The sequence below is a fragment of the Macaca thibetana genome, chromosome 6 (genome assembly GCF_024542745.1).
Source record: "Macaca thibetana thibetana isolate TM-01 chromosome 6, ASM2454274v1, whole genome shotgun sequence".
Lineage (NCBI taxonomy): Eukaryota > Metazoa > Chordata > Mammalia > Primates > Cercopithecidae > Macaca > Macaca thibetana.
The window spans coordinates 100458299-100483548 of record NC_065583.1 but is presented as its reverse complement, the minus strand read 5'-3'; the positions used below and the strand labels follow the sequence as shown (position 1 = coordinate 100483548).

Genomic DNA, 25250 nt, shown 5'->3' with positions numbered 1-25250 from the left:
TTGGATTCTGGGTGTATTTTTAAGTCAGAGCCAGTAGGTGTCACAGGTGCGACTAGCTGGGGCCAGTGTCACGGAATATACCAAAACAGTTGTAGATAAAGTAAGGCAGATTTGTTAGAGAATGTGTGAAAACATGTTACAAGGGTGGAATGGGCAGCACAGCAGAGAAGGGGCTGTCTGCAGAGAGGCAGGGGCTGGAGGGAAGTTTTATAGGGTCGTGCAAGAGGGGGTTAGGTGTGGAAGAGGTCATTCCCTGTGCTAGTGGGTTGTGTTTCTCAGAACAATTGTTCATTCTTCTCCCCTACCTGGAGCCTTCCCCCACCGGAGGCCCCTTCCTTGTTGCTTACGTATCCATCAGGACTCAACAGTGGGATTTGCTGATGGGTTTGATGTGGGTTTTAAGAGAAAGCAAAAAGACAGGTAAGATTGCAACATTTTTTGGTCTGGACAACTAGAAGGATGGAGTTACTGTTTACTAAATGGTAAAGACTGAGTGAAGAACAGGCTGAGGGGAAAAGATGAACTGTTTTCTCTTGGATCTGTTGAGCATGAGATGCTATTAGCCATCTAAGTGGAGATGTCAAGTGAGTACGGATTGGATATTTGTTTGGAGTTCAGAGGAAGATTCTGGGCCGAAGATAGAAATTTGGGAGTCCTCTAGCATACAGATAGTATTTAAAGCTGCTGGTCTGAATGTTATTACCAAGCAAGTGAGTACAGATGGATAAGAAAAGAGGAGCATGGATATTCCAACATCTAGAGGTCAGGAAGATAAACAGGAGCCAGCAAAGAAGAGTGAAGAGGATCCACTGAGTTGTCAATGAAAACCAGAAGAGTGAGTTGTCCTGGAAACGAAAGCAAGAGGGAACCAACAACAATGCCAAAAAAGTCAAATAAGCAGTAACTTAGAATTGACCAAGTTTAACTCCAAGTTTAACAACTCGAAGTTTATTGGTAACTTTGATTAGAGACCAAAGCCTGATTGGAGTCTTAGGAGAGAACAGGCGGTGGGGCAGAAGAGGAATTGAAAAGGGTGGGTATAGAAAACTCTTCAGAGAAGGGCTGCTCTAAAGAGGAGAAGAGAAACAGGGTGGTACCTAGAGGCAAATGAAGAGGGTAAAAGAAGGATGGAGGAGAGAGGGAATTGCTGAGCAGTAAACTTGCAAAGGCGAAAGTGGACAGAATGTGCTGCACAGGTCAGGAGATTGTCATTAGCTGGGAGCATGGCAGGGCAGGAATAGTACATGGACACTTCTGTAGTCAGGAGGCAAGGCCATCTGCTGATGGGGCAGATGGGAGGGAAGTGTCAGAGTTGGAGAAGAGAGAAAGAGGTGTGGAATAGTGATAACTGGGGCAGGGGAGTAAATGGATTCAGGAATGTTGTATTAGTGCTGGGCAGCACTGAGAGCCTGTGTTAGCTTATTAGGCTAGTGGTTGTGACTTTCCAGTGAGATCAGTCAGAATGGTTGCATGTTTTTCTTTAGCCACTTTCAGCTGCATGGATGCAGGTGCAGAGTGGGTGGAGGATTGGGATTAATTAGGATTGGTGTTGTGGCTGCTGTGATGAAGTGAGAAAAGAATAAGGAAGTTGAAGGTGTATACAAGGAAGAGATTATAATAATGAGCCATGGAATCTAAACTGAGGAGAGAAAGTAGTGCTGGTATGAGAGGTTTTTGCCAATAAAAAGGTGGCGGGATCTGGGGATTTAGGTCGTGATAGTGTGAAAGAATTTTGGAGTCAGGGTTCTAAAGGCAGTGAACTGAAAGATTAGGAGTAGTCAGAGAATGTTGTGCTTGAAATTGAGATAGGGAAGGGATGCAGCTATTGACAATGACAAGGTCTAGAGTACAATCAAGGGGGTGTTGACTGAGGTCAATGGAAGACAAGATCTTTGGAGGAAGAGTTCAAGGTCCTGTGAGGCCAGGACATTGAAATGTTGTTTGTGTGCTTTTGGAGTCCCCAAGAATTATGACAAGAGTAGTGTTGGAGAAAAGGGCAACCGTAAGCTGAGAGCTCAGATCTCAAGGCATCAGAAAGAGCCACTGGTGTGTCTGTAGATGAGTATAGAAAAGAAGGGTGATGAGTGGTAGTCTGATAATGTGAGATTAAAAGCTAGGCTTTCTTTTGTTAAAAGGAAGGACAGAGATTTCCCCACCTTGCTGGCAATGGCTCCTCTCAAGTGTGTGAGACATCCAAAGGAGCCTGGGGGTAGCCCTTGATCCTCAGGCAGTACAGCATTCTGGTGATACTTCAGTCACCAAGTGTGCAGTTTCAACAGGTCTGATGGCAGTGGATGGGATTGTGTATACACTCTGATAATGAGATGAACTGGAGAGGGTGGGTATTGAAAACTCTTTTGAGGAGAGCTGCTATAATGAGGAACAGAGAAACAGGGTGGTACCTAGAGGTAAATAAAGAGGCTGTGTCACATTGGTTTAGGTTGCCTCTGGCTCTGTTTCCACTGGATTGCTTGATCTGAAACAGGGAAGGCCAGGTTTATCATATTGTTTAAATTCAGAGTCAAGATATGCCTCTCTTTGGAAGGTAAAGCCATAAGCTCTTCATATAGACTAGCAGTTATTTACCACATCTAGACTTAGATGGAAATTTGAAAAGATATTTTTAAATTTTTTTATTTTTAACTTTTATGGATATATTTTATGGTTATATAATACATATACATAATATGGAATGGATATGTAATAGCTGTACATATTTATGAGGTATGTTTTATAGTTTGATATAAACATATGATGTATGATGATCAAATCTGGGTAATTGAGATATCCATCACCTCAAACATTTATCATTTCTTGTGTGTTGGGAATAGTCTAAATCTTCTAGATATTTTGAAATAAATTATTGTTAACTATAGCTGCCCTATTGTGCTATCAAATAATAGAAATCATTCCATCTATCTAACTGTACTGTTGTACCCATTCACCAAACCCTCTCTTCATCCTCCTCTTCCCCACTACCCTTCCTAGCCTCTGGTAACCACCATTCTATTCACTACCTCCATGAGATTAACTTTTTTAGCTTTCAAATATGAGTGAGAACATGTGATATTTGTCTTTCTGTGCCTGGCTTATTTCACTTAACATAATGTGAAGAGGTGTGTTTTTAAAGGTGAGGTTTAAAGAGTTTTATATCATTACTGTTGTTTAACTAGATTCCCTTTACATACCTTTGAAATTAAGCCCTAGGCAGCTCAATAATTTTGAATTTCAACACAGGTTTATAGTTAAGAAAATGTAATCTTCCTATTTATATACAGAATTGTTTCATCTGTTTTCTAACCATGCGGGTATCAAAATATGAAGGTAGATGTATCAGGTAGTTTGTGTTCAACACAGGACAGAGAAATCCTTCTCTGAGTGGAGGGAATTCACTGCTTACAGAATCTGTTGGAAAGGCTAGGGGAGTAAAGTCAGGGAGTGGCCCTTAAACTGTTAACTTTCAGAGAACATAGATGTGATCCAGAGGTTAGGAAACCATTGCCACCACCGCTGCTGCCACAGATGCTTCTCAGACTCTGGAAGCTGGTTCCCAGAAACTAGAATCCTAAGGTTGGGTGTTGATATTGCCCCAAAGCACTCACATCTCCATGACTGACTTTCAACAACAGGAAGATGACCCCTACTTCCGCCTTCCTTGTCTTTCCAAGTGCATATATTAGTGGAACTGAGTTTACATCCAGAACCATAGCTGCAAGGGAGTCTGGGAAATGTAGTTTTAGTTCTACCCCTCTCCACCTAGAAGGAGGATGGAATATAGATTGAATGACTAATCTATAATACCTGCCAAACTAGATTTGGTTGAAATCCTTGAACAACAAACACTACTTAGTTAAAATTGTTATAAAAGAAAAACAAATTAGAATCTCATGGAACCATTTCTGTTTTATTTCATGGACCATTTGAAATAGTAAGGACTTCTTGATGTCTGTTGTAATGGAACTTGACTAATAACAAGCCAAGGGATCTCACTGAGATGAACAGTTCTGTATTTGATTATGTCACTGTGTTAGTTCAGAAAAGGCTTCAAAGTCTCATTGCAGTAGGTTAATTCCAATGAGGAGAAAGCAAATGATGTTTTGACTTTCGTAATTACCCTTCTTGGCCCTTTTAGGAATTTAGATACCCAATTCATACATCATTCTTATTTTAGTATCTCTATGTAGGCCTCACTCTTTTCAGAAGATTCTTTTGTATTTCTGTCTTGGGTATCTTGGGAGTGGTTATAGTGGAGTTTTGTCAAAATTTTTGCTCTAGATTTTTTCATCCTCTCTCCTTCTGTCAAAACTCATTTTACTGACAGAGAAACTTTCTCCTGAGTTATCTAGAATCACATATGAAAAGAAAAAAGGGTCATAACTTTAATTTTCTGATTATCGATTGAAGTGCTATGTTCTAATAGAGGAAAGCTCACTTAAAAATTGATGAAGAAGGTTATGTGACAATGATTTGGTGCTTTCTGTCCTCTAGTATTTGAATGTTATATCAGGGTTTGCTGAGGCTGTCACAATTGCTTGATAGAGGATAGTATAATCCATGTTATTATTGGATATAGTTTGGAGGCCCTATGGAACATATATATTATGTATATATTAAGGCTTTAAGGACTCAGTGGATTTTAAACAAAATAAACACATTATAGCAACTAAATTATGTTATCTTTCCATTTTTTTTTAATAGTGAAACAATCATGTTTCTTCATGAAATATTTCATCAAGGACTAAAGGCAAGGATAGCAAACTGGCCCACTTTAATTTTAGGTAAGTGCCTTCTTTAAAGATGTAAGATTTTCTTTTAGAGTGGCCACAATTAGAGTAAAATAGCTCCAATATTATTCAGCCTAAACTGTTTGCATCACCCTGTTGACCTGTGAGCTTCTATACCCTGGGATTCTGTCTCCTTGCCTTTTGGGTACTTTGGGCCCTGCTTCAGTAGTTACCTTTTGACTCTTTCCCCTGGCCTGTCATAGTTAATTTGGGGCTGGAGTCAAGTGCTGCCTATGAGTGCATTCTACAAGATCATCATTCGGGCATCAGGGTTGCGGCTCCATGCATGTGTGACACCTGGTGCTGGGACCTACTCTTTGCCATTCCTGCCCAGTATAGGTAATTTACCAAGCAACAAGGGAAACAGCCATGTTTACTGTTTCTTTCCAGCTGATCTGTTTGATATTTTGCTCCCCATGCTGAACATTTATCAAGAATTTGTACGTAATCACCAATACAGCCTGCAAGTTCTCGCCAATTGTAAGCAAAACAGAGATTTTGACAAACTCTTAAAACAGTATGAAGCCAATCCAGCCTGTGAGGGGAGGATGCTGGAGACATTCTTGACCTATCCCATGTTTCAGGTAAGTCACTTGGGATGCATTTTGTAAGTCAGAGGTTCCAGCTCAATTTCACTGATACCTAGAGTGACCAGCGTGAGATGTGTAAGTGTGCCCTGGGAGGAATTATGGCACAGATGCATCGTCTGTTGTTGTCTTTAGCTTGACCCTGAGATAAACAAATATTGTGCCACACATTCTCTGTGTCTAATGGATATAAGAAAACCAGGCATTTTTGAAGCAAAGAATTCAAGAATGATTTTTTGAAACGCTGCACAATTTTCTCTTTACAGAAAGATTCCACACAGACCTCTTTCATGGAGTCTCCTCCTCCAGCATGTTTAAAAATATTATTTGGTTTACAGAAATAGGATTCTGTGCAAATGTTCCAGTTTATGCTAGTTGCATAAAAGATTCTTGGGGATGGAGTGGCTGCTGGGAAGGTTTCTGTTTTCCGGCCCATCCTCCCTTCCTGTCGTGGTTGCTGTTGAGTCTCCCTTGGCTGGAGCTCTGGAGAACAAAAGGAGGACCTCCCTGGTCACAGCGGCTGTGGAGACTTAGGAAACAGAAGGCACGGGTGGGACCTGAGGACTCTTGGCAACTAGTCAGGTGGCCGCAGGGTCTCCCCTTTTGGGACTAGAGCAACACAAGGGGTCAAGAACAGTTGCATTCTTTCCTGGATCTAGGGCTTTACTGTTAAGAGCCCGGAAGTGAGAACCAGGGAGGCCAAAATGTGCATTGAATCTCCTGTTCTTTTGAAAAGTGTCAATTCTGTTCTTTTGGAAGAGCATTGAGTGTTCCCATTGTGGAATTTAGGTGGCTTCTGGCCAGGCCTCCAAATTGTCATGTGGTAAACCAATTCTACTAATCATGTGTGTTATGGTTAGTATGGAGCGCTTTGTCCTCCTGAGCAGGCATCTCTGACCCTGGCTAATCCTTTCACAGCCTCACAAAGAAATGTGGCTGTGGTGCACGATTGTTTGCCTTGACGTTTGTCAGTCCCACTCGAAATCCTGGAAGTTGCCATAGAAGTTTAGTCAGATTTTTAACCAAAAGGATGCATTTAAAACCACTTAAGTATAGTGAAACTTTATAGGGTTTTTGTTTTTGTTTTCCTTTGGAACTGAATTGTTTGAACTCTTTGCCCCTCTGAGGAAATATTTCACAAGAAAGATTTCAGACTTTTAAAAAAACTGTCTACATAATTGGAATTTAAGATTTTATTTACAATGAAACATCTTATATAGTATAACATTCTTCTGAGATTCTATGTGAATTTTTGACAAATATCTCTAGGTTATGATTCAGTACCCCAAGTTGTATCTGTTCAGTAACCCCAAGTCAGTTGAATATACAAAGGTAGAGTCATGAAGACACATGGGGCATTCAGAGAGGAACCAGCTCCCTACCTGACAGCTCCCTGATGTCTTTCTTCATGCTATTTAATTCCCTCTTGGTGTGATTTTTTCAATATTTTGAAATTGAAGAACTGCACTTTCGCTGTAGATGAGGTGTCCAAATACAGCAAATGTAGGGCCTTGGAAAGGTCTTTGGATTTCTTTAAAATGCTGGGATACTTGCCCACCGCCCTGCCCTTCCTCTCCTGAAGACTAAGCCTGGTAGCAATGACTGAGCATTTTGATTGACCCCAGGGAATTTTTATAATGTCATAAAAAGAACACTGGACTGGGAATCTTTAGGAGACCTGATGTCTCACTCATAGCATTGGGGGAAATAATTGAACTAAACTAAATAGCTATTTTATAATCTGTAAATTGAGGCAGCTGAGCTCTAGTTATCTCCAGACTCTAGCTCTCTGATGTGGTGATCCTAGGGTAACTACACCGGTTCTGATGTTTTGGGTTGGGTAACTATGTGGTGTTACAAGGAGCTTGGTGGTAGTCTAGGAGCCCCCTCCCCAAGGATGTGGTAACTTCAAACCTTAGAATGTTGGGTCAGATATTGAGGCTTTCTGGCTTTTGCCAGACAAGTCTAACCAGAGCTCTGGAAGAAGCCTCAAAGAATTTAGCCAGAATTGTCCAACTGCAAAAAATGAGCAAACTGAAAGAACATGGGATTGTCTTTGTTTGCTTCCCCATAAGTATTTTGAATAGGAGACATCATTAGAGTTCTCTGCCCAAGGCCCTCATGCTCCTTGGTGTTTCCCTTCTGTCTTCTTTACTTGATGCCTCGCTCTTCTGCCTTCTCTCTAGAAATAACCCTAGAAAACACTTGGGGGAAATTGCCTTTTCTAGAAGCTGAAGCTGAGAGGTTTTTGCTTACTAAGCTCACTCTCTCCTTCTTGTTCCCTTGTGGTTCTTTCACTAATAAAGTGAAATAGTCATGGAGGTGTTTGAATCCCTTGGAGGGTCCGGTTGTATCTGCTTCTCTCTGTATTAGCAGTGGTACTTCTCTGTGTCTGCCTTGCTCCCTTGTAAGGCTGGACACCTCAGGATGAGGCTAGGGTTCTCACTTTTTTTTTTGTTGGAAGCCAACAATGGAAGAGGTGACCCTAGTTTATACTGCCAAGAGACCTCTGTCCAAACTTTCTTGAGCCTAGATATGGAGGCAGAAGTTAGTGTAGGGGCAGAGAGAAGAGGAGAGGCAATTGGAAGCCTTTAGCTTGTATGTGTAGAAGAGGAGAGAAGGTGATTGTCTTCCTCCTTCTGGGCCCTTTTTTGAGTTAGTCAGTTGCTGCTGTTATCGAACTATGTTGAACTATGGAAACATGGAGAAATTGTAGAATTTGGATGATGCAGTAAAATTATCCCCAGTTGAACTATCACAACAGTAAGTCCAAGTATTACCAAGAAATTTGTTATGGAAAATAATGTTGTCATTAACATAATTTTTATTTATTAAAGACAGTGGCTTGGCTGGTACCACTTAAATTGGCTTCAGCTGCTCATGTATTTATTTGGATATGTATGTGTTGAAAGTCCATTGGTAAGCCGATCGTGAAATCTGCTCCTGACAAGAACAGCAGTGTTAGATGTTCTCCAGAAAGTAGCTACTTGCTATTCTATCCACTTATTTACTGTAATTGGAAAGCAAGCTAATTAATGTCTATAAAGTGACAAGTATTTGTTCCATAATTGAAAGCAGAATTATGATTCATTTAGACAGTTCCTATGATTCTTGGTTTTGGGGGAAGAGATTTATAATCAGCCCTTGAAGATACAAATGAGCCCTTTGGAGAGCTGACCACTTCTCTGCAGAACTTAGTTTTCCTGCTTTTTGGAAGTTTCAGTGCTTGTTTCTTCTTTCACCATAAAGTGGAAAGGGCCAGAGACTGAATTCAAATCCATCTACCTGAATCTTAGCCAGGGAGCACTTTAAAAGAAATTTAAGTAATGAGGAAGGATCATGAGAGTATTGACCAAACTCAGTTTTGTGGATTTTCAGTGCATTATAAGTACTCAAGCTTTCCTACATCTGTCCCCTTCACTATGAAAAATTGAGGACATTAGCTATTGATTGCCTTGATTTTCTTGGGGAACTACTAAATAGAGGCATACTTTTATCAGTCATGCAATTACGCCAACGAAAAGGATATTTGAAAGCACTCTTATCCCAGAAGTCTTCATCAAGTGGGACAACCCTAAGGGCTGTATTAGTGAGAAATTCATGGCAGGAGCAGAAAATCTCCTCCATATATCCTATGAAGGGAGGGTTCTCCTGTGTCCCAGCCTCCCACGATGAAGGGGGCCTATTTGTGCTTCCTGAAATCTTAATGTGATGACATTCCTTAGGGCACGATTCCAGAGCTGAAGTTCAATGTCTGTGCTAATGGTGGCTGTGTCTATGCATAGTGTGTAAATGGAGACACTCAATAAATATTGGTAAGCAGCCCAGTGAAGGCCACCACTTGCACAAGAGCCAAAGCAGATCCCTAGGTAAGGCCACCGACCCTTCAGGACAGAATGGAAGAAACCGCACACAGGGCCCTGGAAAGCCGTTTTAGTTTCTTCATTCTGAAAGGTCCTTCCAAGTGCTGAGTGAGACCTCAGTCCCCGCAGACGAGAGCTCCCAGGGTGAGCTCTGAGAGAAGGCAGTGCACTGGTCAGAGCTGGGCTTATAGTTGACACTGCCCTTTACTGTGAGGCCACCAATGGGGCAAGTTTGGGCAAGTTACCAAACTTCTTCCCACTTTAGTTCTCTATCTATAAAATCCTAAAACTTCTTCCCATTTTAGTTCTCTGTCTATAAGATGGAAACATAATCCTTATGATGTTGGAGGACTAGACACATTGGCAAAGCCTGGAGCACCCGGTCTAACCCCCCAGTGGGCAGTGTTGTGGTAGATGTTCATGCATGTTATTGTTCAAATTAAGCCCACAATAAATATGTTGTGTCACTACAAATTAAGTTCAATCTCTACCATGGTTTATTAAGATCTTCCTCTGGTTGGTGGAGTTTCTGTCTTTGACAGAATTCAGATAGTCTGTTAATAAACAAAAGTACAAATAAATAACCTAATTAAACAATAATTTTTACTGCAAGGAGATGAATTGAGATGAAGTAGAAACAGAAAGTAATAAAGGTGAACATGTCTTCTCTCAAGTTTTAATTCTTAGAGAGAATAGTGCAGTGGGATTGTTGATTTAAAAACATTGCAAATGGACTCATATATCTAAAATACAGACTCAAGTGACTTGATGATAGCTGTGTCTGTTTCCCTCTGAACCAGTTTTCAAAAACTATGATCAAAAGTGTATGATTATGTAAAAAAAAAATTAAACAACCATCTCTTTGTACCATAACATTTCAATAATTTCCACCTTTCCATGTATTCTTGGTGAAGTCTTTTTTTGGTGTGCATGAAGTGTGAAGTGTAGTACATTTTATTTGTATTTCTTTTTTTAAAAAATGTGTAAAACAGTCAAAAGTGGGAGAGTAGAGACAAGCTGCCTGAAGCAATGATGGCCCTGTGGAGCATGTGCCCTGCACCCACCCTGACGTCTTGCTCACACTGGCCTCTGTTTGCATCTAGATCCCCAGATATATCATCACACTCCATGAGCTCCTCGCTCACACACCCCATGAGCATGTGGAAAGGAAAAGCCTGGAGTTTGCCAAATCAAAGCTAGAGGAACTGTCCAGGTACGCCAAGAACTTATAATAAAGGCTTGGGAGAGGAAAGCAGCAAGTTAGTCTCTTGCAGAAACCTCCTGTATATGTTCCAAGGAAGAAGCAGCAGAACAAATCCAGCTTCTCAGATTCACCTCAAAGTTAAATACTAGCTTGTGAGGCGATACTGAATCATCATTCACATTCATTTGAACCAAGAAAAATACATATCTTGGAAACTGTTCTTATAGCATATGAATTTATGTAATTCAGATTAGGTGTATTTTGGTTTAAGTTTGGAAATGTTCATGTTTCTTTCAGCATTAAAAAAAAAAAAAAATGATAGCCAGGTGTGGTGGCATGCACCTGTAGTCCCAGCTACTCGGGAGGCTTAGACAAGGGTGCAAGGGGTGATGATTACTTGAGCCCAGGAGTTTGAGACCAGCCTGGGCAACATAGCGAGACCCTGTCTCAACAACAAAAGACTCTCAGTTGCATTTTGTATTCATATTTGGCAAGAATTTAGAGAAGGTACAGTTTGCATTTCTCAGTGACTTTTCATTGTTACAAGCACTTATTTTTGCTTGTGTTACTTTAGCTTATATGGGATAAATGGTCTAAAGGTCTCTTATTTAGACTGCCTCCAAGAAATGACCCCCTAATTTCAATGACGGGATCTGGCCACAAAATGACATGTTGCTTTCCTGTTGCACTTAGAAGCAGACATGCCCAGGATGCTCGTAATTGCTGACCCATTTACTGTTTAGAATCATGAGGCACATTGGTGTTGCTTTGGGTTATGGCCTGTTGAAGCCTGGACAGATCCAGTCTATTTCCCCCAAAGCCCGGGTTCAGTCAATACAAGCTTGAAACCGAGCTTCTCAGATGGAGCTCTTCTTTGCCTACATGCTAGGGCAACAGAAAATCTCTTACTGTGATCCTGTCTGTGTTGTGTCACAGAGTAATGCACGATGAAGTCAGCGACACTGAAAACATAAGGAAAAACCTTGCCATCGAAAGAATGATCGTGGAGGGCTGTGACATCTTGCTGGACACCAGCCAAACGTTCATCCGCCAAGGTAAGTCCTTGTGAAATGGACCCGCGACCGGATGCGCTGTGCGGCTGTCACATGATCTCAGCGCACCCCGGAAGGCGTTCTGAGCAGGCGTGACGGGTGCGGTTCCCGCAGGACCCCCCACGGCCTTCGCCGAGGCGGTGGTTGAGGCCCACCTTTGTGCTGTTTCTTTCCAGGGACCATGAAAAACAGCAACACAATCATAGTAAAGCACGAGTGGGGCAGGCAGTTACATTCTGACTGGACGCTCCTCCTCAGCGGCCCGGACATTCTCTGCAGCTCCAAGGAGGACCGGTCGGCCTGGCCCACGGCCGTGGCAGTGCCAAGTGCTGACGATACCCAGGCCAAGGCTCAGGAGAAACTTGCGTTACTCAAAGCCCTTTCACATAAGACTGGGGACCATGTCCGAAGTGAAAACAGCTGTCTCTTGTTCCCATTTTTCATCAGCACTTCCGGATCCGCTCCACACGATATAATTTGATTCAACTGGTAACTCCCGTTGCCAGACGAAATGTCTTTGATGGACCCTTGCCACGCTTTGGTAATACAGGAGCTGTCGTGTTTGCGGAGTGTGCTTTGGGGGCATCACTCGATAAATTAAGCTTTTGAAGAGTTGAAGATATTTGTGCCGGAAACTGTGGAGAAGCAACAGCCTGACAGTGCATATTTCTCCTCGGCTGTTATTTCAAAATGCAAGACGTAAACCACATCCCAAGTTATTTTTTTAGTGCTTAGGTCCTCTGGGGGAGGGGAGAATGCCTCAGGCAGTTGATTTGAGACAATATATTGCACACATTTATAATTTTGAATTTGGTGAGAAGTGGACCATAAATTTGGAACTCAATCGTTAATGTAGTTTCTGTTTATAATGTGCCAATATCATCTGAAGATATTTGTGTTGCCATTGCCTACCATAATGTACTGCTTAAAATCTCCTTTTACTCCTCAAGAACAAGACAATGTTTTGTGCACATTAATTTTTTGCACAGACTACTTTAAAAGTTTAATGCATGCCATTCTATTTTGCATTATTTATTTACAAGGAGAAACCACATATATGTTAAAGTTTGGGAGTATATTTTAGGAAATTATTCCTTTTCTCATTTTTGGCTTTAGATATTCTTTTTTCTTTAAATAAGGGTGGAATACAATGCTAGCAACATCAGGCCCTTGTAATGCCTCCTCTATTCCTCTGCACAGACTGTGTCCCCACATTGGCTTCCTGCCTGCCAGCCTCTGTGCCTTTACTTGTGCTGTCCCCAGCCTGGGGGCTGGGAGTGTCCTTATCCATCTCTTTTGTGCCTGTTGAAGGTCTGCTTGTCCCACCAGGCTCAGATCAGATACCCCGAAGGAGCCTTTTATAATTTCCTCTTCTTCCTCCTCCCCTCTCCTCCAGTTAGAATGGATTTCCCTTCCGCTTGTTTCCAAGGCACTTTACCCCTGGTGCTTGTATTTCATCCTCTTGTGTAGAGGTACTTGCTTGTGTGCCTCTCTGTCCTGGTTGCTGTCAACTCTGAAGGGCAGCGCTTAGGAATTCTCTCTGCCTTGCCTTGTCTAGTATGATGTTTTCTGTTACAGGTACCTGGAAAATGGGCATTGAATTAAATTATTTATTGAATTGCAATTATGACTGTAAAGTGTTTTATGTTGTATTTTTCTTGTATGGGAGTTCGCTGAAAATGTCTACTAATTGACTTGTGCTTGATAGTATGTGAGAATGGAGACAAAAGTTTCTATAGCGTACAATTTCTTAAAGGATTTTTGATTGGGAAGTATTATTACCCATAAACATTTACTATATTGCTAAAAAAATGTAAACTTTTTTAGGTCCGAGCTTGAAAAAACCTTCAATAATGAAAAATGCTGGAAGGTCAAATATTGGATGTCATTTTTTTTCATTGCAATTGGAGAGAAAACAATCATGGACAATTTCTCCCTTTGTTCATGCCCATATGTTATTAATTCCTTGTTATGTACTGCATGTTTAAGGCACTTCTGTCAGCTATGAATATTTCTGGTATTATTGTGTTGATGTCAATATAATGATTTGCCTTTTAGCAGTATTTTTCTGCATGCGTGCTTTGGTTAGTTGTTTAAGAGTTATACAGTAAAGCTGGTTTCTAAAATTCAGACCTTAATCTGAAATTAGGAAGTAATACAATCACAGACAATTTGGAAAGTTTGCATTGTTTGCTTTGGTTACTCCTATTATCACTTTTACATAACACCCTTAACGACTTTAAGACCCATTGAGGTGTTTTTAAAAATTATTATTTAAAAAAAATTTTGAGGGATTCTTATTTTCTATGAAATGGTCTACAATTTATCTCTAAAGGTGTGCTAATATTTGTGTTAATTACTTTTAGGGTTGATATGTGGTCTATTTCTGTGTGTGTGTGTGCGCGCATGTGTGCATGAGGTTTCCACCTGATGTGAATTTTTATTCATAGGAACTAGAAAAAATACGTCATCCAGATCATCTGAAAGGTCACCTTAGAATAAGGGCATCAGCAGCTCTTGAATGTTTTCTGATGGGGATTTAGTGATTGAAATAATGAAAGTTTTATTGTAAATGGTTTCCAATTATTAGTCTGATGGATAGGATACAGAAGACTATATTATAGTAATGGGCTGATATTATCATTGTTTTCTAAAATCTATTAACAGTTTGTTGAATAAATATGTGAGTGTCTGAGGCAATGATAGGAAAACAGTCGAGCTGCATCACTGGAGATCAAATCCTGTCTCCCCTACTTCCTTGCTGTGTGATATTGGGCAATTTACTTAACTTCTCTCTGCCTCAGTTTCTTCTCCTTAAATTGGAGTTAATAGTAGTAGCTATCTTTTAGGATTGTTGTAAAAATGAGCTAATGCTCACAAAAGCACCTAGACTAGGACCTGCAAGATTATGATAAACTTTAAAAGCCAAGATCCAAATTTTGGAATGACTTCCTATTTTCAATAACATGAAATATATATGAATGTTTAGTAGAAGATAAAGGCACTCTAAGTTGACGTTTTGTATAAAATCTATTATGCATTGTGAACAGTGTTTTGTGGAAATGTAAATCAGGAAAATGAAATATAGGTGACTGAATACAGGACTAAGTGCCTTGAGAATAAGACATGGACATTTCTGGTATTTTAATCATTCCTAGACTCTAAGGCATGTGCTTTCAATGTACCAGTGTTCTCTGAAATTGTAACCTGGGGTCTAGAGACAGTTATATCTTCCCAAATGCCTAACCCAATAAGCTGGAAATGGCTCTTCATTCTTTTTCATTACTCAGTAGAATTCAGAATAAGGGGCATAGTCTTGAATACCATTCTGTGGGAATGAAGTGATTGAAATAACAAAAATTTTGTTGGAAGTTGACCCCAATTATTAGACAGACTGATGACCAGGATTCGAAGAATCATGCTATAGCAATGATCTGATGAATCATTAAATGAATACTAAGTATTTCTCTAATTTATATTAGCTAGCAAGGAATCCTTTCTTCATATCTCATAGCTATGTTGAAACATCATGTCAAATGCAAGAGAAAATGTGAAAAAATCCACTGAAAATGCTTTTTCCAAATACGATTATTTCACAAACCATAGTGTTGCAATTTCTTACTTTTAATTCAGGTGTATACATTTCTGTATGTACCTAATGTACACAGTCTCCTATGTCTCCCTCCTACTTGGATATGAGGTAAACAATTATAGATTAAGCATATTAGTGTATGGTTGCCAAGGAACCATTTATTTTTTTTTGTCTCACAGCTGAAATCCACAGTAATTGCTAATATATGAGCTAACAGTATATTCTCTAATTTCTTTCTAAATTGTATTTATTTTTATGTACTCTATAATTTCTGACATAGAAAATCACTAAATTGCTAGAAGCATTTACTAACGAACACATTATTATTGTTTTCACAGCTTGCTTATAGCCTTTCTGAAAATGACTCCCAAACCTATTTGTCCACCAAGCTTATTTGTCCAAGCCTCAGTCTTTCACTCAGCCCTAACTCATGGACCTGATGACTCATGGCCCCCATGGCAGAGCTAGAACTTACTCTCTTCCCATCTGTCTTCTTTCTGAGTCTTATATTTTATGTGGCCGAATCCTCTGGCTACATCACTCACTTCTCACTTAGGCATGACCTTAGGCAATCTGCTTAACCTCAGACCTCAGTTTCCCCATCTGTGAAATGGGAGGCATTGAATCACGTCCTCTGCAAGGCCTCTGGCTTTGATTGCATCCTGAGCCCCATGAGCAGAGCCTTCTGCTGCTATGACTTGCTCATAGACTTCCCTAACTTCGGCCTCCTGCTTTCCCCTGCCTCCAGTACTTTATGTCATTCCTTGCTGCCTGGGCTACCAGCCAGTTTATTCCCACCCACCTCACCTCCTTCATTCACTCTCCTCTTACCCATCCCTTTGTAGGAGTCAAGCCGTCTCCTGGCCCATTGTTCCCCAGTCCCACACCTCACCCAGGACTGCTTCCTTGCTATTCTTTAGGCCCAAAATAGCTGCCTACTCTGTGTCTGTCAAGCATCCCACTGCAGCAGTCACCAAAATAGACAGTGTGAGATCCAGGCGTGGAAACTTGGGTCTCTTGCCACCCTGTACACCTTTCAATCTCTGTTAAAAAGTAGATGCAATTTGCAACATTCATATGTTAATATGAACATTTTGTGACTCAATCATAGTTCTACCAACTTATGTATATATATTATTTATATGAAGAACTTTAGTGGTGTTTTTCTCCTTATTGAAATAATTTGTGCTCATTAAAAAAAATCAGGAAACTAGAAAAATGTATGAAGAGGAAAATAAGGTTGTCTAGAATCTCATCTCTTAGTGATGACTGCTGTTAATGTTCAAGGGTTGGATATGCACTTAATGATTCTTCTGAGGGTAATATGAGCCTGTGTAAGGCTGCATTTGGGGTAGGTGGTAGGTTAAATAAATGTAAGAAATATGATTATCTCAGGGCACTTCAGAAGTCAGAATCAAGAGGTTTGCAAGAATCTTTGCTAGTACTTTTTGGTTTGATATTTAACTTAGATTGGAATTTTGTTTTGGGGTATGGGGAGGTCGCTATGAGGGTGAAATCTAGAAATAATCAAAGGCAATGTTGGTATTATAAAGTCTGTGTATAGCTTCTTACATTAAATGGAAGGTAGTTTTGCTCATAGTAGTATACTGGGTATAGATTTTATGTGGTTTATTTTCTGTTTAGATTCTACAAATAATTTTTATCACACATAATTTAAATGTAACTTGAAATAGGTGTCCTTTAAAAATAGTTCTTAGCTAAATTTCCCTGAATTATATAATTTATATATTTTTATAATATACATGTACATTCTATTTTTAAAATTCAAGGTAAACTATATTAATATGCTATTTATCTACCTTCTGTGCTTCAGGAAGAATGCATTGCATTTGCTTTTTGTTATGTTATTATATTACTCTATATAATTATGTAATATGTATGTTATTATTAAACACATAAATTGATTGGGTCAGATCACTAAGGACAGATAGCAGAAGTGCCTCATTCTTTGAATTCAATTTTGCCTTCTTTCAAACTTATTTTCCAGTTTATGGATGAAGAATCAAGTCTACAGTGTTTCACAAAAATATTAGGAACAGTTCAGCCCTTAAAATACAATGCATTGTTTCTTCTGCTCAGACTGGAAGAGAGTTACTTGTTCTGATGATGTGTCACATAAAATCAATCCCTGGTATTTTGGGAAACAGGTCTTAGTGTTTATTGCCATGGACATGGTCCTCACTTGACAGAATTTTAATTGCTGTGTATTCTTCATTTTTGTAATCACCAGGTTCTCTTATTCAAGTACCTTCCGTTGAGAGGGGGAAGCTTAGTAAAGTTCGCCTGGGTTCGTTGTCTTTGAAAAAGGAAGGAGAGAGACAATGCTTCTTATTTACAAAACACTTTTTAATATGCACAAGAAGTTCAGGAGGGAAGCTGCATCTGCTCAAGGTACTGATTTTCCATAACTGTTCCACTGATCTTCCAAGCACTTACAAGGTATTGAAGTTAACTCACTTGTGACTTTCCCGTGCTTGGTATTATCATAAAACAGATTGTCATGATTGCATAACGAGTGAGGTAATGTGCATTTACCAACTCTGCCATTTAATTCATTTTCATTTGAATTCAGAGTAATAGAAATGTATTTTAAGTATGCATCACCATGAAGAAATACAATTTAAATCATAACCTGGACAAAATGATATACTATACTGTATCTGTATAATCATATACAAAGTTGTATACTAGTTGACAACTACTGAGCTACAAAAATCTTGTCAAATCGCTACAATATACCAATGCAATATTTGCTAAATGCTATTTTATCTTGCTCTGTACTAGGAGTCAGCAAACTATGGCCCATGGCTTAGAGCCTGTTTTTGTTAATAAAATTTTTTGTTTTGTTTTGTTTTGTTGAGATAGGGTCTCACTCTGTTGCCCAGGCTGGAGTGCAGCGGCATGATCATAGCTCACTGCAGCCTCGAACTCCTAGGCTCAAGCAGTCCTCCTGCCTCAGCTTCCTAAGCTGCTGGGACCACAGACATGTACTGCCATGCCCATCTAATCTTTGAAAAAATTTTCATAGAGACAATGTCTTGCTATGTTGCTATGACTCCTGGCGTCAAGTGATCCTCCTGCCTTGGCCTCCCAAAGTGCTAGAATTCCAAGTGTGAGCCACTGTGCCTGGCCTGTTAATAAAGTTTTATTGGAACTCAGCCACGCTCATGTCTTTGTGTCTGTGACTGCTTTTATGCTAAAGTGGCAGATCTGAGTAGTTGTGACAGAGATCATATGACTTGCAGAGCCTAAAATATTTACTATCTGACCCGTTACGGAAAAAGTTTGCCTATCTATACCCTTTTTTATTATTGCTTACAAATATTATTCAACACCATGATGACAGCTTTCTACTGCTTCAGCCGCATCCTGGTTGGTGAGTTCAGCCCTTTGCTAAGCTGCATTACTCTCTAAAGCCACTGTGGTGCCATCTAAGTCCCCCATCAGCTGACTTGCTAAATTGTATAAACAACTGAGTGGGAGTGGGTTGAAAAGGAAGAATTTTACTGAAGTTAAATGAGTTCACTTCCTTTTGCACATCTAAGCTTAATTTTGGACTCTATGAAAAATTATTTATGATGCAGAATTGCTATGCTTTCTTCTATGGCAACTTGAATATAGTGTTTACAAATCAGAGCTTCCCAGTCTACACAAGACCTTCAGTGTCTTAATGAAAAATTGGTTTGTTTCCAGACAGGTGGGGTTCTGTCTCTAATAGACTGCACATTGATTGAGGAGCCAGATGCAAGCGATGATGACTGTAAGTCACGTTTGATCACTTAGGATTCTATTAGAATTAGAGGTGGGAGAGAGGCTGAGGACAAACTCCCTAAAGTCATTTATGTATGAACCATTTAGCCCATGGGCCTTGTTAAACCATCTTTGGGAATTCACATTTTACTGAATTTGTTTTGTGATAGTGACTATTAAGTGGCAGATAGAGAAGAAAGAAGAGTTGAATTAGAGTGTTGGAATTCTATAAATCATGGGAATTAAAAAAAAAAAAAAAAAACAACTATGAAATCAGAAGGAAATCAGGATTGTAGTCTCAAGTAACCTACTGACCTCAGCTTCTTCATCTGCTTATGAGCTTAATAAAGCCCTCTTCATGCCTGAGAAGTACGATATTGCTGAAATGAGAGTCCCGATTTGAGTGCAAATGGATTGTATAAATAGAATGATGTGAAGGCAGTTATCACTCTTTTTTTTTTTTTTTTTTTCTTGTATTCTCATCTAATTGTTTGACTTACATGTGTTCAAGCTAAAGGTTCTGGGCAAGTGTTTGGGCACCTGGATTTTAAAATAGTGGTGGAGCCTCCCGACGCTGCCGCCTTCACTGTTGTCTTGTTAGCACCCTCACGCCAGGAGAAAGCTGCCTGGATGAGTGACATCAGTCAGGTAAGCAAGTGGCTTTTGCCAAATTTTTGTTTTTTAAATTTCACAACTTAAACTTTTGGGGATATTTTTTAGAGGTCTTTTATTTTTATTAAAAAATTACACTCATTGCTATGGTCACTGCCATAATCACTATGTATCTTGATAAGCTGTGATCATTATCGTTGTTGTTTGTTCTTCTTCTTAAGGTTAAAATTTGCCTGAAATGTGGTAATTGGATTTTAGTTCCTGGGCATTTTACACCAGTTGCAAATATAATCAATTGTGTTGAACAGTATTGTTATAGTAATTTATAGTAATAAATTCTCTAATGGCTCCACTCGATATTTTGCTTATTTGTTTCTGAAGCAGAATAATGGTGAAAGATACCAAAACAGCCAACAAGGGCTATGGCAGGAAATCATGAATTAAAGAATCAAAAGAGACACCATCTCTAGTATGAAACCTGAAAATGAGCTCCTGTAATTCATATATTTAAAAATTAGGGAACAGAATTGTTTACCTTTCCTTGATCAGCAGCGCCCAGTTAGGGAATTGTTCCATTTATTTAGGAAATAATATGATTTAGAATATGCCAAAACTAGTCATGACTGAACTTGGGCATTCTTATTCAAGCTCCATATGAATTTTCGCTTTGTAGGGGAAAAGTGTTGCTATGTAAGAAAAATCTTTTTTAAGGACTTGATAATTATTTTCAAAGTTGTTAACTCAGAGAAACCGGGGCACATGGAAAAGATATATATTGTAGTTTTCATACTTTTTTTGGGAAAAGCTCATAGTAATTTATATGTAAGACTTAAGTGGAAACATGAATTCTATCATAGTTCTTCGGACTTAGTTCTTTTTTTTTTTTGAGTGACTGAAAATTGAGGTGAAATAGAAAATGAATGTCAATAGTAATCATTTTTATCTGTCAAAGTAGTTTTACAGACTTAATCTCATTTGACGCTTACAATAGTATTCTGAAGGTAAGCAGAGAGAAATTAGTCCCATTTCACAGGTGAGAAAACTGAGGTCTGCAAATTTAAGCATTTGTCAAAAGCTGCTCAGCTGCATTGAGTCAGAATGTAAACCTAATCTGGGTCTTTTTTTTCTGTTTAGCACTCTAAACATCCTCTACAAGAGTGCCTTATGCTGGACTTTTACTTATATACCCTCAGGATGGCTTCGATGGCAAATAAATAGCTAGAAGAGAAGCCATTTCTTTTCTAGGAAATGGAAATATGGGATCTTCCATTTTTGTGGAATTGCATCCTTGTGGTGATTTATTAGCTCTATTCTATATCAATTAATAGCATATTAAGTTTCTCCCTATTTGTACCACATCTCTTACTTTATGAAACTCTGGATCATTCACTGACTCTACGAACATTTATTGAGGAATCACCATGTGGTGTCAGGTATTGTGCAGGTACCAGGAATATGACTGTGGTTCTTGCTCTCAGGGAGAATAGGCAGGCTCATAGGGAGCAAAAGGAAGGAAACAGCTAAATGCAACAAAATTGTGTGCGTGTTATGAAGCCAAGATATGTAGGAAGAATGAGGAGAATAGGAGTAGGCAAAGGTGTTTTTCCACCTGCTTCTGCCTTCTACCTTATGATATAATTGGGGCCCCTAAGATATAGACTTGATGGAAGCTCAGGTGACCTTCCTTAGCATGACTGGGGAGGCATTGTTAAGAGAGAAAGATGCTTGGAGTGTGTGAATGATTCTGTGCCTGATCCTTTAAAGAAAGGCACCCAGTGCTTTGCCTGTCACTAGCAAAGGTCTAAGTGAGTCTTTCCCTCTGCTTAGACGTTAAGGTAGAAATATACAACTTCCTCCTTATTTCATCAAGATGCTATGGCTATTATGTTGCTTAGCAAAAAAATTGTATTAGATTATATCTTCAATGGAAGGAGGCTAACCAAAAGTTCTTTTTTTTTTTTTTTTTTTTTTTTTTTTTTTTTTTTTTTTTTTTTTTTGAGATCGAGTCTCGCTCTGTCGCCCAAGCTGAAGTGCAGTGGTGCCATCTTGGCTAACTGCAAACTCCACCTCTCCCAGGTTCAACTGATTCTCCTGCCTCAGCTTCCCGAGTAGCTGGGATTACAGGTGTGCACCACCACACCTAGCTAATTTTGTATTTTTAGTAGAGACGGGGGTTTCACCATGTTGGTCAGGGTGGTCTCAAACTTCTGATCTCAGGTGATCCGCCTGCCTTGGCCTCCCAAAGTGCTGGGATTACAGGCGTGAGCCACTGTGCCTGGCCAAGTTATATCTTTTTTAGTGATGGGGATACCATCACACGAGATGACTATGGCCGACAGAGTCTTGGCATTGTGTGGCTTTGGCACTTGTGGTTTCATTCATTCAACAAATATATTTATGCAGTGCTATATGCCTGGCCTGGCACTGTTCTAGAGATTTTTGACATATCATGAAGAAAAGAGACAACCACAACAAAATTTTCTGTTCTTTTGTTTTTTTTTCTTTTTAGAGACAGGGTTTCACCATGTTGACCAAGCTGGCCTTGAACTCTTTTTTTTTCTTTCTTTCTTTCTTTCTTTCTTTTTTTTAAAATTATACTTTAAGTTCTAGAGTACATGTGCACAACGTGCAGGTTTGTTACATATGTATACATGTGCCATCACAACAAAATTTTCTTAACCTTTTGTAACTTCCATTCTAACATGGGGAAGACCAAAAATAAATGATAAGGGTAATAACTAAGTATATACTATTTCATATTAGAAGGTAACAGGGCAAGGTAAGAAGGATTGGGCTGCTGAAGGTGGGTGGGTTGGTAGAGTTTCTAAATGGTGGTCACCTCATTCTGAAGGAGACTTTTAAACAAAGGCTGTAGGAGGTGATGGAGATACCATGTGAATATGTGATGCCATGTGAGAGGAAACAGCAATTGCAAAGACTGTAAAGTAGGAGGAGGCTGCATGTTTCAAGGAATACCATGAAAGGCAGTGTGGCTGGAGTAGGGTATGTGAGAGGGAGAATAGAAAAGAAAAAGAAAGTCACCGAGGTAACGGGCCAGATCAAGAATGCCTTTCTACACCAATGAAAGGGGCTTTGGCTTATACTCAGTCAGATGAAAGCTATTAAAGGATTTCAGCAAAGGAATGCCATGAACTGTCTTCGGTTTGGAAAGGATTGCTGTGGCTGCTGTGGTGAGGATGGGCTGAGGGCAGAGGGCAGGAGTGGAAGCAGGGAGGTGAGTGAGCAGGCTGCTGCAATAGTCCAGGCAAGAGATGTTGAGAGCTCAGGCCAGCATGGCAGGAATGGAGATGGAGATTAGGGTTCTGAGTCTGGATTCATTTTGAAGGTAGAACCAGCAGAGTTTTATTGTGGATTAGAGTTGGGATGTGAGAGAAAAAGGGTGAAGGATGACTTCAGAGGTTTTGGCCTGAGCAACTGGAAGGATGGAGTTGTCATTACCTGAGATGGAGAAATCTGCTGGGAAAAGAGATTTGGAGGTGAAAAGCAGAAATTTACTTTTGAATGTACTGAGTCTCAGAAGTCTGCTAGACATTTGAGTGGAGTTCATAAATAAGCAGTGGGATATAGAAGTCCAGCATTTAGAGGGAGGTCTGGGTGGAAGATACTACATCATTTGGGTGGTATTTAAGGCTGTGAGACTGTTGAGATCACCAAGGGAATATGCGTAGGTAGAAGTAAGAGGGCTGCAGACTGAGAAAGGGGTCAGGTCAGGGAGAATAGTGAAGAGCACCAAGAAGGAACCACCAGTGCAGCTGGAGGACAGCCAAGAGGATATGGTGTCTTAGCAGCTGAGTGAAGAAAATGTGTCAAGGAGGAGGGAGTGGTCACATGTCAACTGCTGCCAAAGGCTGAGTGAAGTAGTGATTGTTCTAGTATACTTAGTGATTTTGCTGGTGTGGGGTTTGAATGGTAGGTGGGTAGGTGGTAGAGACAGAGTGCTGTGCTCTTGACTGAGCCTAGTCTGCTGCCCAGAAGCCTATATCTCAGCTGGCTTCATTCCCTGCTTCAAGCATCTTCCTTTTATAGGAGAAGTTACATATCCATTCATAGAATTAGTCTCTCAAGTATATTTCTGGACATATTCATTATTAATAAGATAAGCTTACTGAATGCTTGAAATGTCCTATTTAATATTTTATTGTGTATATGTGAAAATATGGACACAAAAATGAACTAGAAATATTCCCAACACCCAACACACTAAAATGTTTATCAAAATAGCTTCCACAGATAACCTATATTAGAATTATGTGAGGACTGTTTTAAATGCAGATTCCTTAACCCACATTCCAGATGCCATTCTAAACTCCATAAGCTCCATAGATCACTGTGCACAATTAAAGAACCTCTGTCCTGAAGAATGAACTGTTTGCATCTCTAAAGTCTCCACAGTCTTGCTGTATAGAAATAATTGTACAGTTTGCGTCTCAGTGTATACATACATCATGTTTGCTTTTTACCTCATTTACTTCTTTCTATATTCCTGTAAACTCTTCATATTCATATTGGCTATCTATTATTCATCTGCATTATATTAAATATATTCAACTGCATCAATTTACTGCTTTTATAGCTTCTTCTGAACAATTGAGCATTGAGTATATGAGCTGTTTCCAAGTTTGAGGATTAATATATAATGAGGTGCTAAACATCTTTGTGTGGGAGTTTTTCCTTTCTTTTAAAGTCCCTTGTTGGTGTGTAGTTAGAGTATAAGGCTGGTGTAAAAAGCCTGATCACTCTCCTTATTTCATGATTCCTGGTGTGACAGACTGCCACAATTCCTTCAAGAAATACGTAAGTTATAATTTTACTACATCATCAACAAGGTACCTATGTAATTGTCTTCTAAGTCTTGCCAATGTTGAATTTGTCACATTTATCACATTTTTCTATTTAATGGAAACGTGTTTTTGCTTTCTAGTGGTTTTAATTTACATTTCTGTAATTATCAACGAGATTCACATTTTCTACTATTTCTTTTTATACTAGATAGTAATTCACTGGCACTACCCTTATAGACTAGGGAAGTGAACATTTTCTTTCTATTTAGATTATGAATATATATGTTCTCCATTATTTTGTCTTTTTAATTGTTGTCACTATTTTTCTTCTTTTCTTTTCCTTTTTTTGTTTTTTTTTTTTTTTTTTTTTTTTTTGAGACAGAGTCTCTCCCCGTCACCCAGGCTGGAGTGCAGTGGCATGATCTCAGCTCACTACAAGCTCTGCCTCCCAGGTTCACACCATTCTCCTGCCTCAGCCTCCCTAGTAGCTGGGACTGCAGGCACCCGCCACCATGCCCGGCTAATTTTTTGTATTTTTAGTAGAGACAGGGTTTCACCATGTTAGCCAGGATGATCTCGATCTCCTGACATCGTGATCCACCCGCTTCAGCCTTCCAAAGTGCTGGGATTACAGGCATGAGGCACTGTGCCTGGCCACTATTTTTCTAAATCTTACTTTTTCTGGCTTGATTTGAAGCCACCTTGCTAAGCTATTCTGTTGTATTATACTAATCATAGGTAGCTCTTTTTTTAAGAAGAGAAAGTGGTTCCTGAGTATTGCTACAATCCCAGTTTCCCATAAGAAACTCTATAAAACTTAAGACTTTTAGCTTTGCCAAGTCTCTCTCTCTCTGAAGCTGTAATTTTTAGAAGGAACGATTGCTTGAATGATTAATCACACTCTTAGTTACACCAGTAAGGCCATAATTAACTGTTGGCGCCTCCAGCAAAAAGTACAAGTGGCTAATGGTCTCAACCAATAA

The 25250-nt window shown here is 39.6% G+C and overlaps 2 protein-coding genes across 4 annotated transcripts in view; both read left to right on the top strand.

The window, feature by feature from the left end:
- The window catches only part of ZCCHC9 (zinc finger CCHC-type containing 9), a 342756-nt gene that overhangs the window by 110644 nt on the left and 206862 nt on the right, over window positions 1-25250 (top strand). The gene's annotated exons all lie outside the window — the stretch shown is intronic.
- The window catches only part of RASGRF2 (Ras protein specific guanine nucleotide releasing factor 2), a 265430-nt gene that overhangs the window by 109234 nt on the left and 130946 nt on the right, over window positions 1-25250 (top strand). For all 3 annotated transcript variants that reach the window (XM_050795639.1, XM_050795640.1, XM_050795641.1), the window contains 7 exons: window positions 4699-4778; window positions 5175-5368; window positions 10338-10447; window positions 11375-11493; window positions 17334-17494; window positions 18797-18863; window positions 19365-19501. In XM_050795639.1, coding sequence (XP_050651596.1) covers window positions 4699-4778; window positions 5175-5368; window positions 10338-10447; window positions 11375-11493; window positions 17334-17494; window positions 18797-18863; window positions 19365-19501 — 868 coding nt within the window. The remainder of the gene's footprint in view (window positions 1-4698; window positions 4779-5174; window positions 5369-10337; window positions 10448-11374; window positions 11494-17333; window positions 17495-18796; window positions 18864-19364; window positions 19502-25250) is intronic.